Raw genomic sequence first — 20,319 nt, 5'->3', positions numbered from 1 at the left:
CATGTTCCAAGACTAAACTTGGACCTCAGAAAGACAGGCATACATGGCCACACGCGCACACACACACACACACACACAAGTTACTGAGCCCAGTCTTTTAGCCCCACCTTTTCTCCACTACAGCTCCTGGCGGGCCGTCTGGTTGAGGCCCATAGTAAAGGGAGCTGTTTTTTCTGGCTGGAGTGTTTGTGTGTGTGAGTATATGTGTGTCTGTGTGTTCACGGGCCCCAGACAGGAAGGAAGAGAGTGGGCCCGGCAGCACAGCTCCAGAATTCCGGTTTTGTTTTTCTTCTTTTTCCATCAGTGCAGAGGCAGAGCCGGGTCTTAAAGAAACAGTCATTAATATTTTCCTCGCTTAATGGTTCTGCACAGTTCCCTCTGAGCAACCCAGGACTCAGCATGACTCATCACTGTAGTATCTAAACACATTACCAGACCTAAAAAAAAAAGAGTTTTAAAAATAAAAAAAGGTAAAGATTAAGATGAAGACTTGTGGCTTAGCTGAATGTATGTGAGTGTCTAAGCGTGGGCTCAAGCTCATTTTCACTGAAGCTTCTAAAAATGAAAGTACCGATCCAGCGTCAGTGGTCAGGTTACGCAAACTACTCGGGGGAAGAAACATAAGGATTTTGGACATAAGCAGGGCAGGAGTTTTTATGTCTCCACCCCCATGCATTTGTAATAAATCCTCACAAAATCTGGCAAAGAAAGGGTTGAAAATTACTCGCCTTGAGCAATGGATGACACATCTCACAGCTCATGATCTTAACATCTCTGCTGAGGACAATAAAGACAGGAAAGTCATTATTTCTCCAGTAACTGCTTTAGCTCAGCAGACAACAGCACAAAAGTAACCTGTGACATCATCGATTTGGCAGCGGTAATGAAAACAAACTCTCATTCACGTGAGCCGCGAAACACTGCTCATTGTTATGAAACAGATGCCACAACCTTTTTATCAATTAATATCACATCAACACTGAGTGTATAAGACATTTATTAAAACTACACACACACACTTACTTCAGTGTATAAAGGTTTTAGAAAACAGGTTATAACCGGACGGATTACAATAGAAGTAAAAAAGTAAAATTAGATAACAATCCAACCTAAAACCAAGGCAAAAAGCATCATCATTATGACATCTGAAATCTTAGGATGGTGTTTGTCTGACGGTTTCTTATTGCCAACAGTTGCAGCCCCGTGTGGAGCACTCAGCTCTAAGCCCACAGTAAATAAGTAAGAAAGTTAGTAAGTAAACAGGAGGTTCAAGGAGCTTCACAGAAAATACAAATATCCTTTTAAAGCTGCAGCAGAGAGTTGGTGGGATTAAGAATTTCTTTCCGATGTGTTTTCAATAGTTTCTGGACAACACTGGAGGTCTGAGGCAGTGAACACCTGTCAATGACAACGCTAAATGGGCTATTTTAATCTTTTCACAGGATCTGACCGAAGCAAAAACACAGATTCTATCTCACACTTAGAAAATTAAAAAGGCACCGTGTTGGCTCTGCAATGGTTGCTTCGTTTGATGATTTAAATCAGTTGCTACAAGAGCTGGAAGGCAAAGAAAATGGTTTAATTTTGTGGATTAAATAAAAATCAGACTCTTTCTTCACCATATAAATTACAACTAGGCTTAATGCTTACGGTGTGTGGACCTTGTGATGAAAAAGAGCATTTGATGCCATGCTACCATGACAAATGCCATTGAAAATGTGACCGCACACGGTGCACGGCGAGCACTAACGCCCCTCATGTGCGTTCACACTTGGACACACATATACATATCCACCATAAACAGTGATTAGTCCTTTGTCAGCAGAAAAGAGACTGCACACTCAGCTCTGCTGTAGAGGAACTCAGCTCTGAAATCTCTGAGTAAAAGGACCAGAAACAGCGGCCGTAAGGCTCAGTGTGCATTCAATGTTCGCTCCTTGCTGTGCTTGTGAACGTTCACTGTACATTCAAGCCCTCACATTTTCAGTGAGATTTAAAAGCACACGAGCCCCTGTCTGCGGCGCTGAAGAGATCGCCTTCTTCCCTCACACCATCGCTTCGTCTTTGGGACTCCTCTCGTCTCTGAACATGTAGTCCGATCTCCATTTGGTTTTCCAAACACTCCTTGAGCTTGTCCTCGGTCAGTGTCAGCCGCTGCTCCAAGATTGAAACAGTCTGGAGGAGAGATGAGGGGAAGAGGGGAGGGGAGAGGGCACAGCGGGAACAAAACAAAGAGAAAGGACAGGAAGGAAGCAGATAAATAGGAGAGACATGGCATGTTAGAGAGGGCTGTACAGAATCCGACCTGACAGTAATGACTTTATGATGGATATGCATGCATGCATTTGAGACAGATGTTGTGCGTGCAACACAGTCCAGTTGATTATCACTGATAACTGCTGCTTGAGCTCAGAAAACAACGGTCTCTGTATCTGGCACGCAATCTCACAGTTTTTATCCTTTGCACGCTTGCTTAAACACACTTACTCACACAGAAAATACAAGAAAGTGACTTTCCAAAACAGGACTGGCATGTGTGGGTAGTGAGATCACAGTGTGACACGCTTTTCCTCTGAGCATCCTCCAACAGCGACAGTATTTGTTGTGCAAATGTGCTCGTGCTTTTGAGCGGCTTTCTAAAAAGGGAATCCAGGTGTAATTTCCAGGCATGTCACCATCTGACTGAACAAGCCAATAACTTTTATCCTTCATTCCAACTGACCCTAAGTGGCCATATAAGGACAAGAAGTGAAAAGGGCTTCTAATCATTGAAGTAAACTGCCGTACGCAGGAGGAAATATCAGGGTTAAAAAATGCCAAATCAATCCTTAACTCGATATGAAAGAAAAAAAATTCCCGTAGATTCCAGGGGTCAGTTAAATTCAAGTTCCTTTTTTCCTTTCAGATAATGAAGAATATCATATGTATCGGGCTCATTAATACCTGCATGCAACTCACAGATTTGACTGAATAGCTGTTATCAGTGCAATGAAAGTGAATCACATTTTCACCCATGGTGGTCTCCTCAGGTAACTTTTTTGAGCTAAAAGGGCAGCTAATCTGTTCAGCTAATCAGAACAGTATTTTCAGATTGTGTATGAGGCACGGGGCAAAAATCAGGCCTCATTTTTTAATCAGAGCTTTAGAGTTGATTGAAGAGCAGTGGTCAACAGTCGAGTGGCACGTACAGTGCATGCAATTGTCCTAATGTCAATATCCCTGAGCACTGATCTTATCTCTCCATGGAATAAATGCCAACGCTAATTATCTGATCTGAAAATCATAGTAAATGTCATTTTATGATTAACTAATAACATATCTGCAGTCTTTATTGACAATAATAAATTCCAGGGAAAAGAATATATGAGAATATATTCCCCTACAACTAATCAAGATGATGCAAAGGATTAAACTTCATTCAGCTCTCTTTAAATATGAATGTCTTTCAGTTTTAGTATCTCTTTAACCCTGACTTTGATCATACCATTGATCCATTTATTTAATTTACTGCACATACTTCCTTCACTAAAAAAAAAAAAAGCTTCAACTGCACTGAACATGCATTTGTCTTTCTTTTCCACAGTAGAGTATATCGATTATCAAATCTGTTATCTCCGAGTCTCAGAGGTGTAACGCTGCCGAGCTTAAAGTTCTTATCATGTAGCCACAGCAAGACGCACAAGTACATGTGTTTCAATGTGATTCGGTGGGATGTCCTTCGCTTTTTGTCTTTCACCTGGAGAAAGCAAACCTAAAACAGGAGTTGAAGCATCTTTTCTATACTGAATCTGCAATTAATGGAACTTAGTAGGTGTATTATTTAGTTATTGTTGCCTGGTGAAAAAACACAATTCTAGCCACTAAGCTCATATGAATAAAAGTGCTTAGACAGAAAAAAGCTGATTAAATGCAGGAATAATGAATCAGTGAACACACACTGAAGCTCTCCGGGGGTTTGGGCCAATGAAAGAACACAAGTATGTCAGCACGTCTTGACCCGTTATTGTACAAAATGTTCCTCCCCGTTCCAGCGACTTTGCTAGAAAGCAGTGCAGAGATGAGTCAGTCTTCGAGCATTTATCAAACACTGAATGAGGGAAAAAAAAATAAAAAATTGTTTCATAACCAGTATTTTAACACTGAATGAGTCACAATACAGCATAGTGATTATAGGCTGTGAATATTCTTAAAGGTTTTGAATTACAGTCTCCAGTATTTACTGCATTTTTGTTTCAGGACCCTCCGTTTTGCTTCTGTAATTGTGTGATGACTGAAAGCTTTCGTGGAGGCTGCACACATCTCTTTGTGTACGTTTCATACAGATTATATCATGATTTCTTCTCCAGACCTGCCTCAAGACAATAAACTACAAGACAAATGTGTCCACCGGGATGCCACCTACTGGTTCATGACTGATTGTTTGGCTTTGGCTTTTAAGAAATCCTTCTCAAAAACACGAAGCCTGTGGGGTGAGGATCTGAATGTGAACTATGGGAAACCGAGTGGCCCTCACAACTTAAGCCCACTATAAAGCATACCCTGCTTTATCATCACTTTCACAATCTGTGAATTGGAACACAGTTTATAAAATGAACATCGTGATCTGTCACTGAAGTTGTACGACAAGCGAATGTGACCACAAACTCATTCGAAAGGTGCTTACCCAGGGCAATAAAATCAAGTGAGGAATGGGGTTACCGACTGACCTATTTCTGCAACCAAATAAGTCACTCCCTGCCGGCCAGTGGATAGAATGAAGGGCCGAGGCACCACAATAGCTCAATTTTTCAGACCCACAGACTATGTCCATTTTTTTCCCATCAGGCATTTCTTTCCTCCATCTGTCTAAAAATCTAAAGTTTGTTCACTGGACTTATCATCAATACTTTAAGCCATCTGCTACACCGGTACTTCTCAACCCTTTACTCCCTTATAATCTGAATAATCTGCCTCCTGCCTGTGTGCTGTTTTTTTTTTTTTTTTTGACTCTCACAAACATTACTCAACAAAACCACATTTTAATGCAAATGACTTCACTGATACAGACCATTTCATGTTTAAACCCTTACACAATTTGAAATAAGTGTCCCTTGGGGGTCCCAGCTCCCAGTTTGAGAATCAGTGTGCTGCAGCACTTGCAGTTCAACAGTGCTGTTCTTTGATGTGAGTTCTCCAGTATTTATACTTGCTCATGGATGTCTCAAGCTGTGAGGTTTAGCTTGGAAATGTCTAATGCTTTGTAGGAGCTCCTGGCACAACTTCACCCACTTCCAAGGTGCTCGACGAGGAAAAGTCTAGAGAAGTCAAAACTCCTGCAATGCTTCGAGTTTATAGAGAAGTAGTGGTTTAGACTTCTCTGAATGCCTAAAGCTCATCAGAAATTCTAAACGTGTTCAACAAGTTTAAGGTAAGCAGTCATCTTTTTTTTTGCTGTAAGGTAATGCTTTTAGACATGATTGGTGATTAGAATCGCCACAAATAGGATTTTGAATGAAGTTTTCATTCTCCATTCTGCAATAGAATCCAGAGTTTGAGTCACTTTACCTTTTGTCTGTCATAGATCAAATCACACATGGTCAGGCTGTCAGAGAAAAAGCAGCACACCTTTTAAAAATAACAAATTGTATCATTTTATTTTGGGTTGATCCAGCAGTGCAACACTCAAAGAAAACCATTTGGGCATCACTTAACTTACATGTAATGATGATGTTCATCAAACTCATTCTATGAGTTTAACATACACCGAACACATTAATGAGTTTAACGTTGCGTGGGCAGGAAGAAGTTTTTTTTATTTCTATTGGTCGTCAAACAAGATAACATCTGCCATTTCTCAGATAGTGTAAGCACTCTTATTTCCTCTCTTTTTCCCTCCACCTGTCTCCATTTTCCAGATCAATACTACCCTGCTTATCTCACCAACCTGATTCAGCGACCCATTCCTCAGCACAGCCAGCCACTGGTGTGTGTGTGTGTGTGTGATTCTGCAAGAGTCCCCCAGGCAGCAGAAACATAATACAGGCCTATGGTTTTCATCTGGAGTGGAAACCAAATCTCCATGCTCCTAAAATAAAGCGATCTGTTTTTCTTTTTCTCCCCAGAACATATCATACTCATTGCCCTCAGCGATGCTGCCCTCGGTTACAAAGTCACACAACTTAGTTATGACCCATGCTGCAATAGTCCGGGAGTTAAAGGACGACAAACTGATGCTGGTTTTACACTTGAAGAGTACAAAGCTTTCTTCTGACTGCAGCTAGCTGAGATGTTAACATGTGACTACAAGACAAAGAATATGAGTACATAAGAAAGGATTAGAACATAAAACCGGTGCTGATTTGAAATTACTCTTGAGGAAGTGACTAATTAAATACAAATTTAAAAATATAGAGAAGGCTGAATGACAGCAAGAGAAGGCAATTAGACCATATTAGTATTCTGCAGGTTGAGTTTTTGGTTATTGAGTTATTGGTTATTGGCCAGCAGTTATTGGTTGAAAGCCTCACTCCGGTGTCTGCATGGTAATCCACCGTTTTTTGAGAGTGCTTCTTAGAAAATCAAAGGCTCTCTATAGAGTCAGTATGTGTTTTGTCCATTTTGGACTTCTACAGAAAAGGAATCTGTTAAACAGGACCTGTGAAATCTGTGGATATAAATGGTTCCAATGAAAACTCAGAGGTTCTTCATGCAGTTTTACACTAAAAAACAAGTGTTTTTGGGTTTTTTTAGCATTTCGGCCAAGAGATCTTCCTAAATGCTCCTCAATGGTGTAATCAATAATAAAACATACTTTACATTTATCTCACCCTACTCTGCATTAACTACCTGACCTTTGATCACCATATAATCTATCATCAGGTGTTCAAGCTGAGAGATCTTCACCAGGCTCACAGAGCAACAGATAAACAAAGAAAGCAGCCAGGTTGGCTTTTGTCTCATCATCTTAAATCAAACTTTTGCATCTCAGACAGCAACTTGAATCTGCAGGTGACTGTGGATCCCATCAGGATCTTTGGATTTGGAGTCAGCAGCTCTCAACACCTTTCACAGAGGGGCTGAACTATCCATTGCAGCTGGACAATAATGGGTTCATTCCACGAAGCACACGCAGAACAGGAAGGCTACTGATCCAAGTGGTTTTCTCTGGTAATTCTTGAAATTAAATCTTAGCGGTTAGATCTAATCTCTTTGGGAAGTTTGACTAAGCATCTATTTTCCAAGAAGAAGGGCTTGAAGCGCACTGTATGACTTCTAAATGTTGATGCTAAGCACTTAGCTCATACTTACACAGCAGATTTAGCAGACCAATCTGACAACAAGTTTCATCATCATCATCATCATCATCATCATCATCATCCCCACTTCCACACTAGCAAACCTCACCATGTTATTAGCTTTAATGCATCTACCAAGTTACCTGTGCTGGCTCTAGGTAGGAATAGCAGCTTAGGCATTTGATGGGCTGCAGTCATTTAAAGCCCCCTTTTTTTGTTGCCTCGGTTCCATTGGCAACATGGGTGTTTGTCAGACCACCTGCAATTAAAGTTCCATATGCACACATGTGGGCTTGACAGCATGTGAGCTTGACATGTCAGCTTGACCAAAGTGTTGTGGTGCAATTGATGGTTATGGCTTTTAGAGCAGCGGTGCAGCTTGTAGCATAATGCTTGAAGGCCCCTTCACCTGAAAATTGACGTGGGACTTCAATCCTGTACTTGCAGCAGTATTTTACAAAAGACCCAGTTCAATTCATACTGAAGATTCGTTCCCAGATTGGTTCAGAGAAATCTCTGCCTTAGGTAGGGCTGCTCGAGTAAGGTAGGTGAAATTTGAGGCAGCAGAAATGCCATTTGCAGCACTCAGCTTTTTGGCATTTAAAACTGATTTCAGAGTGCTCCTTACACCTTCGTTATCGAAGGTTTATGTAAGGGTTTTAATGGCTTTAATGGCAGGGTGAAAGCCTTGATGGAGGTCTGCACGTTTTCAGTGACCCTCTAGTTTTTGTTTGTCCTTTCTTTTATCCTATAAAAATATTCAAAAAAGGGGGAAGAATAATATGGCATTTCTATCTGAATGTGATTGGATTTTTTCCGGCATAAATTCAGAAATGAAATGAAAAGAAAGAAGAGGAGAACTTGGATACAGTGGTTTAAAACTAGGAGAAAGCAAGTGAAAAGCCGCCAACACAGTTAGTTTAATGTTGAATAATTCATTACCCTCCCTCTCAGACTCCTAAACTATTACATGGACTGAGAGATATGAAGATATGCAAAACAATGCTGGGTAAAAGGATTATCGAGGAGTCGGAATATAATGCTGAAATAAATGCCACTGAGTCAGTTGCATCTCCAGGGAATGGGTAGCAAAAATGTAAGCAAAAAAACAGGGAAGAGTGATACTTTAATGCTATTGTTTAACTAGACTTAAGTCTGCTAAGACATTCAGTTCACTGTCAAACATTTTTAACAGGATGTTTTGCACAACAACAGAACATTTCCTTTCATTATTCAAGCATCCTTATTATTATTTATAGCATGTCATTACCAATCATATCTTTTTTTTGTTTACTGAAACATTTGGACTCTCAGCAGTATTAAATAGAATGGTGGGCAATGCTCCTTTTATTGCAATGTAATGTTTTGATGGGAAAACCTGCATCTTGGCAGCTACATGGAAATTACTTCTGACACTTGCCACCTTCCTAAATGTTTTTGCTGACCCGTCACTTCCCTCCCACATGATGTCAGCACTTCTCTACAGTAGCAGCTTCTACCTGCAGGGCAGCAGTGGGCCCAAACAACTGCTCAGGAAGGGCTCAAAGAGCGCAGTAGTCTAACGTGTTCACCTGGCATCTAAACACCTAGATTCCAATCTGATGGGATCCGATGGCATCTTTGAAAAACAAGAGAACCACAGCTAGATCCCACCCCATGACGCCAAAGGAGCCCAACGAATCTATTGCCAAGGTCCCTGTACCAGACACTATAGGACACCCTCGGATCTTCTTTGTCAACAGCCTGGCCAGTTGGAACTCTTCTTGAGGCATGAGGAGGACCTAAATAATATCAGTCAGGGGGGGGTCATAATATAATGGCTGGTTGGTGTAAATGTGGGAGAGAAATAGAACTCTGTCAGACACTTAAATCTAAACTTTAAACCAATTGGTTCCAAAAAGTCTGACACACAGTTTGAACACAACGGTGAAAGATAAAGTTTACGTTTGCCAGCTGGCTGATAATCAGAACCTCCTCACCTTACTCCTATATCAGGATGATTTGTTTGTTTTTTGTTTTTAAGCTTCCAACCATTTTCTTTAGTATGTCACCTAAAATACTATAAATTACTTCTGACTTTACTTGCCTTGATAAAAATATTTCATTAAATGGCTCTTCGAACTTTAGTGCTAAATACAAAAATAGAACATTATTAATGCTCTTCTAAAAATAAAAGATTGAGTTTCCAACTGACAAATGAAGGAAATCCCAATTGGGTGCAGCACAAAAAGTTACTCGAGCAGCTCCACCACAAATTAAGAAACCAGTGTTTTTAAACCTGGTGACAAGTCTATTCAACAAGCTCAGGCTTAATAGTCAAGAACAATGTGCAGCTTTTACAAGACAAAACTGAATACTGTGACTAGACACTCCTGAGTCAGAAGACATTGGATTGTAATTGGTTGGGGAATTTTAATATTTAATGTGATTTTACCAGGAACTTACTGGGACCTAAAATCCATCCAGCACACGCAGCTGCACATCTATCAGAGTAAAAACCTTCCAGAAAAGTGAAGCGGCAAAAACTTTGACTAATCTGTAGAAAGTCAGGGCACCCAAAGTGATGGCTGGCACATTACTGCATTACTGGCCAATTAGTACCGTAACAGTTAAGATAACATTTTTGGTAAAATGAATTGTGTAAATCCTTTAAAACCCAGTTAAAGTTGTGAGTTTATCTTCTTAACTCTCTTGTGTTGCTGCCTGGTTCAACAGATCAGCATCGGCTCCTCCCACAGAGTGACATCACAACGGAGAAAATTTCAATAAAATTATATTTCATACCGGTTCACTATGGGAATGGTTGTTAACACATCAAAGACCTCAAATAATTCATTAAACACTTGAATATAGACGCTGGGATCACAACACGACACAGAGCACGTTAACTGTTTTTTTTTTTTTTTAACGGTTCTCAGCTTGTTCGGGTTGTTTGTCAGTTCAACAAAACTCGAGACGGTCAGTGAATGCATCCACCACTTTTGATTATGTTCACACCTAAAACACCTACACCCCGCATGGCAGTGCAGGACACTGATTGGTCCAGACGTTTATGTTTCCAAAGCTTCGAGACTGGAAACATGGATTTTTTTTCATTTCCAGATTGCTATCTGGCAAATCTCCCGAGAAACCAGTTGACTTATAAAGAACAAATACCAACACAGAGTTAGTCATCTCAAACATCTCAAACTTTTTTTTTGTATTTGCTGATATGAGGAAAAACAGTAATGGCTAACAATAGTCTACATATGAAAAGAAATTATAAGTATAAAGAAATGATCAAACATGTTTACAATGAATTAATGTATTCCATAGTCTAGATGTGTTGAGGGCTCTTAAATTAGTTTATTATTTTTATTATAATTTATGAGATTAAATATCCCTGATATACAGCAAAACGCAGTCATCGGTTATAATCGACTGTGATGTATTGTTGCCCTTTGTCAACAACATTATGCAGAACAACCTGATGCATGGGTAAAGGAAGAATGCATCTTACTGAGGTTTAGTATAACTTAAAGTGACTAAAACTGTGAAATGCTGCAGAGGCCTTGGTGGAGGATGTGCATGCTGAGAATTCTTGTTTGAACAAAATGATCAGCATCATATCACAAAGAATTAAAAAAAAAGAAAAAAGAGAAAGCATTTATTCCCATGAAGCGGGGCTGGTTAAATGTAAACGCACTGCTCTCTATACAAGTTAAATGGACACTGTCATTTGATTCTATAAAAAAAAAAAAAGTCAGTCCAAGGTCAGGTACTTATTCTCCAATGTTCTTTAGCACTTACTCCACTGGCCCTTAAGTGTACATCAATAAAAACGCTTCTGGATTTAACAAAAAACCCACAATGTAAAAAAGAAAAAGGACATAAATTGATAAGAAGCAGAGATTTCAGGGCTTAAAGTGGTTGTCGTCCTTTTCTTGTTGTTTTGTTCAAGGATCTATTTTTAGTCCTACATGCTCTGGTTTGGTCTGGCTTCAAACTGTGTTTGGCCTTCACCAGACAGAGTCGCACGAGCACGGGGCGTCTATGTAGAAAAAATAAAAAAGATTTCTCTGTAAAGAAAAATCAGGCAATGGCCAAACCACTGTATATTGGCAGATTATACACCCCCCCCCTTGAAAATTAGTTCTTGTAATAGATGGATGTACAATTTGCAAAGACTACATGTGCAAATATTGTTCATTTTTCAGCTTTTCTGAAAGATCAGCAAAGTAGATAGGATTATATTTGTCGCGCATTCAGCAATAAAATGACATTTTAAAACGTATCTCAGGCTAGAAGGCTGTTACCCGGTGTGATAAGAATGCTGAACTCTAATAAAGTGTGAGTTATAAAACCCGCCACACACACCTGTGAATTATCATTGCACCAATGGAGTCTCAAACAACATGAAATATGTTTTCTTTCAATAATTCTGTTCGACTGTTGCTGAAACCCTCTCAGGCCAGCAGCTTGTAGGTCTGTGAGGGAAACGTTTGATCTGAGCACTGTGGGTGGGAAGTACAGCCAGAGTACTGTACATGCTGTTTGTCATGACAGATTAGCACATTTTCTGCTTACCTGAGTGAGAATATCCAGTTGACCTATGATGTGTTCCAGGGTGTTTGCTAAACCAGAGGGAACCCTTCCATCTGAAGCATGGGACTGTGCTTGTTCCTGGTGTGAAGGATGCTGGAAACTCTGGGTCTGAGTCTGCTGGGTGGAGGAGGAACTGATGCTGGAGTCTTTGTGGGCGTGGGAATGAGCTGTTCTACTCTGGATGCCATTACGACTGTAACTCTGAGCGTGGGCAGTGGTTTGAGACTGCTGTCTGTTAAGATGCTCGGTCGGTTCAGAGGTCTGCAAACAGAGAATACGGGGTGAGGAGTCGTTAGAAACTTGGACGTCTCTGATGTGCTTTGGTTGTGACAGAAGAACCTCAAACAATTTGCTTTTGGTCATTGGTACGAGGACCACATTGAACGGGCAAAGTGTGTGGTCGAGGCCACAGAAAGTCATGACTACAGTGGTGCTCATGCTGACGTTAAAACTCTTTTTTTTATGCCTCACACTACATTACATTAAGTGTGCCCCCTTCTTTGTCATGAAATCTTTTCTTAGTTTGACTTCACTGTACTCTGAGAGCAGAAAAGTCGAGTGTCTCCTCAGATTAATAGGACATCTTGCAAAATATAGCATTAGTTCTGGATAATTAGAAAAAGGTTTTGAACTGACCGAGAAAAATTTGACCGTCACCAATGTAAAAATACAACTAAATACAAACAAATATGACAAAGATACAGAAAGTAAGAGCGTCAAATGAACACCACACATACAAAGTCAAAAGGAGGAAAGAACTGACTCGCATTTCTGCACAAGTTCACAGAAACCAAGCCAGTCTGCCTGCATTGTGAATAATTCAATGAGACATAAACACATGCAGGTCAGTGACCACATCTCTCCATGTCTCTGTGGCTAAAACTGTGTACACATCTGTAGGTTCCTTCATATTTCGGTCTTCCTTTGTGAGCTTATGTCTGCTCTCTAAGACTCGTGTATATATGTACCATCCGTTCTCCATCTCAGCAGGAGACACGGCAACTGTTTTACTCATCACCACGCAACAGGAAATCTATTCACATTCGACTTGAGACGAAGCGTCAAACTTCATTGCTCCTAAATGAAGCCAGACGAGCAGAGCCGTCAGCCGTTGCCTCTTCATATTCGCCACAGAATGAAGTAATACTTACCGGCACACTGAGATGGGGATTAGCAACAAAAGCTGCAGGGACATATTGCTTGAAATCACATCTTATTTGTACCTGTGTCACTTTTTTGAAAAACAGAAAACTTGTGCAAAAGCAGAAAAAAATGTGTCATCGAAAGGTTTGGGCAACATCCACAAAAAAAGTGCACCGAGGTGACAAACGCAATATCTGAAAGACACAGTGACGTGTAAAAATGATATCACAGAGCCAGAATTAGTCACAGGCTGAGAAAGGATATTGCAAAGCAGGGACTTCCAGTGTGGCTCACGTGTTATTTGGCTGAAATGTGCCAAATGGATTAAATGGCTTCAATAAACTGTCCATTACCATTGTATAAAGCATTAATTAAGTTAAATCCATTGTTTCGATGCCGTCTAAAATCCCGTAGCGTGCTTCTATTCATAAAGGGAGTTCAACAGAAATTAAAGTAAAGGAGTGTAATTGTTCATCACTAATCTCACAGCAGCTCTACAATTCCCATGTGGCCTTGATCAATCATTCAGTCAACCAATCAGGGGTCAGATGGAAGGGTGAATGAGTAGCAAATGAGCCTAATAAACCAATCAATCATCTTAGTCACTGAAGGACTGAAAAGAGGTTTCATGCTCTTCCTTTTCCCCTGTGAGAGTCTGCAGACACGCATGCAGTCCAATACATACTTCCTATCGGGGCAGCCGTGTCTTTGTTTATCGAGTTCTCTTTCTGAATGAAGACTGATTCAGGCGTAGGTGTAGGTAGCGTGCTTAACCTGCACGCTTAAATATTTGGCCTGCTCGTAGTCAGCTGCAGAGGGACCTGGTGGCCCCCCCCGTGGAGTGGTCAGGATGACAGAAGTATGTCAGAAAGGCCTCGTGGCCGAGCAACACGTGAAGCATAAATTCCCTTTAAGAGTTCACTACAGCGGGTTCACTCCCAAAGTCTATCCAACAACTGTCATCAAACCTTTTCAAAAATTAAATGCAGATTTAGGCAAATAAGGGACCGGTGAGAGGAAACAGAAAATAAAAGATCTGCATAAAAACATTTAAATAAAAGAGAAAAAAATTACCACAGTGGTGTCGAGACTACAGATACGTTCTTCACTGTAATAGTTTCTGATCAGCATCCGACTTGCTGCTTTGTGTTAAACAGCAGCTTAAATATAAAGAGACACCGAGCTCTGCTCAACATATAAGAACACACACACTCAAAGAAAATTATGTATAAATGTGCACATCCATGTGCCACATAATAGTATCGACTTCCCGGTATTTCTGAAAAGCTGTGTGAAAAAAAGATGCTGCTGGGTCTTCTTATTTCCACCTTTTAGCCTTTATTAGAAAAACTCCCATGCAAGGGAATTTCTTTCTCTGGTGTTCACCACAATAATGCTGCTGAAATTGTGTAAATTATATAATCAGGACTATTGTGGGTGGAGTGACATGTTCATAGAAATGTAAAGCTTCAACAACGCATTGTTCTTTAAGCTTGCTATGTACTTTGCTAACAAAGTCTAGTGTGGAGCTGGGGAAAACCCTGCTACACAGAAGTGTACACACATGCGTAGACAAACAAAGTAACCACCCTTCTAATGAATCACCTGGAGTGGAAAAACCAACAGCGGAAAATTTCCTGAGGCCCAAATTACACTCTGACACAGTTGGCCATCGATACGCCCAACAGGCTGCATGCATGCAAAGCCATTCATTTATCGCAGACAGTCCCGCTCAGTCTTAAATGAACAATATTCACCTCAAAAGGCTGTGTAGAAAGAGTGGGATTAAAGATGATCCAAACTGACAGAAATAAACCAGTTCGAAAATCTGTCTTTTGACAGTTTGAAACCTGATGGCACAGAAAGACATCTCGACTCCAGACAGAAAGACGTGCTCAGTATGTGACTGATAAAGAGACAAATGTATCGTTTTGTGGATGCAGCTGACTAAAAGTGTTCCCGGTCGACCAGCAGTGGAAATGCACACACTTGACTGTCAGGGGGCAGGCCTAATTATTTTGTACATTTCACCTCATGTCATATTCTATGGGACGTGATGAAGCTTTTCAGTGACGACAACCCTCTCTTCCTTGGATTAATGGTATTCGGGACAAAAGCTGAACCCCCCCCCCCCCCCCCATCTTAACTTTGCGCTTCCTTTACGAGACGCCACACTTCTCTGGATTACACGACAAACTGATCCAAATTGCAGTTGCCGTACATCTGTCAAAGTCCAGAAAATTACACTGAGTCCAATATTCAGGAAAAGTAAAATCAATTAAAACCTGAGTTTACTCCTAGCAGGATTAAGACCTTTGGACACCTTTAGCGGCTCGATCAGACTTGCTTTGAAGGTTTAACATCTCATTTTAACACATTTCTTTTATGTTTCATTGCTATTTTTTTTGTGCCTATTTTTTTTTGAAGATTTTTTTGTGACACCTGCTCCGTAAAGGTGTTATGGAAGCAAATCTATTTTGTGGCAGAGAGCGTCTGAACGTCGTTGACACCATGCTGATAATTTTCCAACTCAAAAAATTGTGTTGATTATCTGTACCCTCTTTTTTTTTTTAATGTTTGAACAACAGCAGTGAAGTAGGGACTTCTAGTAGAGAACAAAAGCAAGTCATCCCAGTTGAGCTACATCAGCTGTGGATAATGGACTACAGACCTTTCTAACAGCAGACAGTTGGACTTGCCAAACATAGGTGTAACTTATAATGTTAATGACGGCCGCATCCCATGTAGTCTCAGCAGCTCTCAATCTCACAGCTGTTCTACATGCTGGCTTACTGGCATCTAAATGTAAATGAGGCATAATTAATGTTATGAGCAACAAAATGGTCAAAATCCTGTGAATAGGAGGAGGAACTAGCATCAAAGTTGAACACAGATGTTTCAACATAAGAGAAATGTAATATTGATTAAGATAAAAAAAACAAAAAAAAACAGAAGTTTGATCCAAGTTCCAAGCCCACGTATCTGAGGACTGTCAGTGGACATTACCGACATTACCGTTACCGAACAAACACGAGGCCCCCGGTGCCGCCTGTAAGTCGCTTTTTAAAAAAGCCGAGCAAGTAAATGTGAATATTACCACGAGTAACTTCAAGAGAAACAAATCGGAGGAACTGAATGCTTCAAAATTCTAATCAATGCTTCATTTTCTGTAAAATGTAATTTCATTGCAACAAAAGAAAAATCAGAATACATGAACAAAAAGTAACATCAAGGACATTTGATGTTATATCGCTCTAGTGCAACTGGCACTAAAACTGACACAATGGCATGTGATCAAATGGAAAGCATGATGTCAACAGCCTAGGATTCAAAAGAACTTCAACATCTGCAGACATCCCTAAAATGGATGTCTGATTTCACTATCTGCTCTTTGGCAAATAATCTAAAAACTGTAAATGAAGTTTAGTCAACTCACAAGCACAACCTGCATGAAGCACGTTAAAACCTGATAAATCATCTTACCAACACTCTGAATCCTGAAAAATATCATTAATAGTGTTCTCTGTGAAGTGAAGCCAACATAGAGGTGTCTTAAAGTGTAATACCACCAATGGCCATTAGGAGCTGGCTTTTTGAAACAATTGTGTGTGTTGTGTAAAATATCAGTTTCTGTGTTTAACTTCTTCCTACTAAACAATATTTCCCTTTTTATAAAATAGGACAGGCCGTCAGGTGTACATATGCATGTGTGTGTGTGTGGGGTGGAGAGAGAGTGCACGTAAGCGTTTTTAATAATACAACGACGAGATGTAGACAAACATTTTTGCCAGCTGCTCACAGCTCGGTTAATTACAGTCGGGCAAACATTCAACGACAAACTGCTCGTGATGCTCTTTGTTGAATGAAGCCTGTGAAGTGACTCAGCTCTGACTTATGCATCTGGACTCCACTGTAGTTTAAAAACTCATCAAGGGGAGGGTGCTCACTCTCATTTTCCATTTGTCTTTCACTGCCGCTCTTCCTCCTACTTTTAAAAAAGATTTCATTATGTTCGGTCTGCTACCATTTTCTTCCCATGTCTCCTGATCACCATTTTCATGTAGCCTCTTTTGTCATATAGCGAGCATAAAAAGTTGTCTCCTAACAGCTTTCAAATGTTCTCTTTTTATTCTCCTCTTGTTATTTTGTCTCTGGTGAGCTCGTGTTGTCTTGCCTGCTCACGTGCTCGCCCCGTTTTCCCACTTTCCCTGCTCACTGGTGCTCATTCGCTCCACCGGACCATTAGGTTTCTCTTTAACCCCACTGCTATCTTGTCCTCGACACTCCGTTGTCACACCTCCTGGCTTTCTCTTTACCCCTGCTGGTCGAAATGCATTCAACTCCTGCTGTCAGAACAATACTACCTGCCATACCCGGCACCCGAAGATGCGCACACAGCCATCAACACCGTACCAGAATGATTTGTGGACATGAACTGATTACATTGTTCTTGAGAGTTTACAAGTAAAGAGAAAATGCTATAAGAAAATATAATAAGTTTGTACAGCTACTGCGGTCTCTGACACCCCCTCTTCACTCTCTCCGTTTCCCCATCCTAAAGCTGAGGCGAACAGTGCAGTGGTTTGTTTGTGTGCGTGTGTGTGTGTGTGTGTGTTGAGCTGTGAAGAGAAGCCTGCTGCGAGACGGCTGCTCGTCTGTCTGCACACGTGAGCGGGAGAAAGACCCAGATGTGAAGCTGGAGACAGAGAGGGTGGATTAGAGTGGATGCGATGAGAGAGAGCTGATCTGCCTATCAGCAATAGCTGCTACTCATGCACATACACCCACTTGGGTGCATATAGGCTCACACAACAAAGCAGCAGCAGCAGCAGCAAAGTCAGATTTGCTCAGCTGTGGTGAGCAGAGAGATGACCTGACGAGGCCATAACCCCCTCGTTTTAAAACTGTTTTATTGTGTTCAGCAAATAGGCCCAAATATTCCTTGTAAAGAGCCCACTTTCAAATTGTAATGCAGCTTGATATCTGAATACATTAAAGGATGAGCAAATCAAACAAGCAACTAATAAAATTCCCATGGATTTGATTATGACATAACAGTGGACATAAGAGGCCTTTAAGGCTAAGAACACACTTTGATTTTTAACCACACGCTCATGGAGACAACTGTTCACACATTTGCAGTTCGCCTATTACTGGGGGACTCCACAAGGGGGCACAGTAGCAAACACAGACCTTCAACACCTCAGGATTTGCAGGATGCTAACAAGACATATGGAGACAATAAAGGATTTGGTTCATGTTAAGGTGATGGGAAAAATGAGAGCTGCAGCACTGTAGATTGTAGACTGAATCAAGGAAGGTAAATTTATGCTCACGTTTGCTCCAACCGGTCACCTCTGCAAAGTATCTTGTGTGTGAGTAGCATTCATTTTTAAGGAAGCGCAAAACGAACAAAAGCAACAGTGACGTAGCCATCATAAACGCACGTAGCACATAATTAAAGCACAGTTATTCCCAGCTAAACTCTTTATGAATGCAAAGCATTATTGTCTAATTTGTTGATTTCCTCAAAGTGAAAGGCAGTCTTGTGTTATACTGCAAGTTTGTCATGTTTACTGACACATAGACAATACACACATGCTCAAAAAACTGAATACCAGTAAGAAAATGGATGGATGGGTAGATGTTTGTCAGAAAAAAATTGGATTTTATCACTTTGACGAGTTAAAGAGACAACAGGCTTTATCATATATGCCTTTCAAATCAGGACTGAGGTGTCTGCGTTGCCCATCAGTTTATGCATATTGATTCATAAGCCTGTTTCAAACTATTGAGCGTTGACCAAAATACTTTACAACTCAAAAATTATGAGAAAAACAAATTGTCCCTTCTCTTTTCTCTTTTCTCTTGCAAGCTGTCAATGAGATGGATTTGGATTCTTCTTTTCTTTGAGTTTATTGTTTCTCGTTAGTGATTAAACGCCGTCGAAGCTTGGTGTGGCAGTCATACAAGGCAATTTATCATTACAAAAACAGTTCTTCATTCCATGATTGATCTAAGGTAGTCTGCAGTGACATTAACAACAGAATATGGGTAGGTTGATTTAAAATCATTCATCTATCTAAGCTTTACTTGATACTAAAAATGATCTATATAGCATATGGTTTTCTGGCTATTATGTTAAGTGGTAGTAATAGACAGTGCTACAAACAAAAAAGGATTGAACGTTAGTGGTTTCTAAAGCGTTTCAAGACCTGCAGATAAGTCAAGTCAAATTTATTTGTATAGCATTTAATGTACGAAACAATTCAAAGTGCTTTCCATAAAATAAAAGCATTGCAGCGAGGAGTAGAAGAAGCATTACTTGATATGATAAGTTGATTTAGCATTTGCTGCAAACTGTTCATTCAAGTTTAAGTGAATTATAGGAACTGTCTATGTCTGTGCCTTCTATATAACATATCTGTGTCACTGCTGCAACAACTAATGAAACATGACTCATCATGACTACCGAACCACCTAACTGTTGCACCTGTATCGCCCAGCAGAGTTCTGTAAAAGGCATGAAGATGGAGTGGGGGACACTGACAGCTGTGGGTTACATCATCAAACTGACTGTAATAATTCACAAGAAGTTTAGCAGATGGCCTGGAAATGACACTTTAATTAGGCTGCAGCTGAATATTTGAATGTATGACTGGCAGTAGTTTTTCCACAAATCCAGGCATGGCAGCTTTCAACCAGAGAACATCCAGTTTACTATACTCTGATGCTCTGAAATACAATCTATTTATAACAGCACATCAGAGCCACTTTTCCTGCATTAGAGTAACTCTCCGTTTCCTCTCTCCCTTTGAACTCAAAAAGCCTCTTTCCAAGAGATAGGCAACATTTAGGCAAACGAGTGACATTTTTCCTCCTCTCTGCTCTCTCTCAGGTGACACATGAGTGAGACTTGCTGCAGTATATGTGATAAAAGAGCTGGTATTATTAATAAGTTATGAATGGCTAAATTATACATGAAAGGGAAAACCTCGGGAGCTTGTACTTCTAGGTACAGCTCCCGCCATTACTTTAACAGAAACAACTGGCAAATGCCAATCCAAAAACAAGGATTAAAGAAATGTCAATGACTGGCAGTAACTTAGATCTGTGTAAAGGCAATTAAAAAGGCCAATCTTTGTATTTCATTTTTCATTACTTTGTGTTTCAACTAAATGCGTAAAGAGCTACATAATAAGAATTTTAACATCAACCCGAGTAACACTTTTATACGCATTGTCTATTAAAATCTTGTGATCGTGAAACAATGTTGTGCATCTTTACAGTTTTAAAAGCAGCACTTTATGGCCATGAC

General features: G+C 40.3%; 1 protein-coding gene across 1 annotated transcript in view; it reads right to left on the bottom strand.

Annotated features, from left to right (window-relative positions):
- Window positions 1–1,023: 1,023 nt before the first annotated feature.
- Window positions 1,024–20,319, bottom strand: part of poc1a (POC1 centriolar protein A) — a 37,460-nt gene continuing 18,164 nt past the window's right edge. The window contains exons 10-11 of the mRNA XM_072381875.1: window positions 11,841–12,119; window positions 1,024–2,175 (exon numbers count right to left, since the gene is read on the bottom strand). Of these exons, the coding sequence (XP_072237976.1) occupies window positions 1,984–2,175; window positions 11,841–12,119 (471 nt within the window). The 3' untranslated portion in view covers window positions 1,024–1,983. The remainder of the gene's footprint in view (window positions 2,176–11,840; window positions 12,120–20,319) is intronic.

This window comes from Leuresthes tenuis, unplaced genomic scaffold (assembly GCF_036924035.1).
Source record: "Leuresthes tenuis unplaced genomic scaffold, fLeuTen1.0.hap1 SCAF_3, whole genome shotgun sequence".
Classification (NCBI taxonomy): domain Eukaryota; kingdom Metazoa; phylum Chordata; class Actinopteri; order Atheriniformes; family Atherinopsidae; genus Leuresthes; species Leuresthes tenuis.
This window is presented reverse-complemented; position numbering and strand designations above follow the sequence as displayed.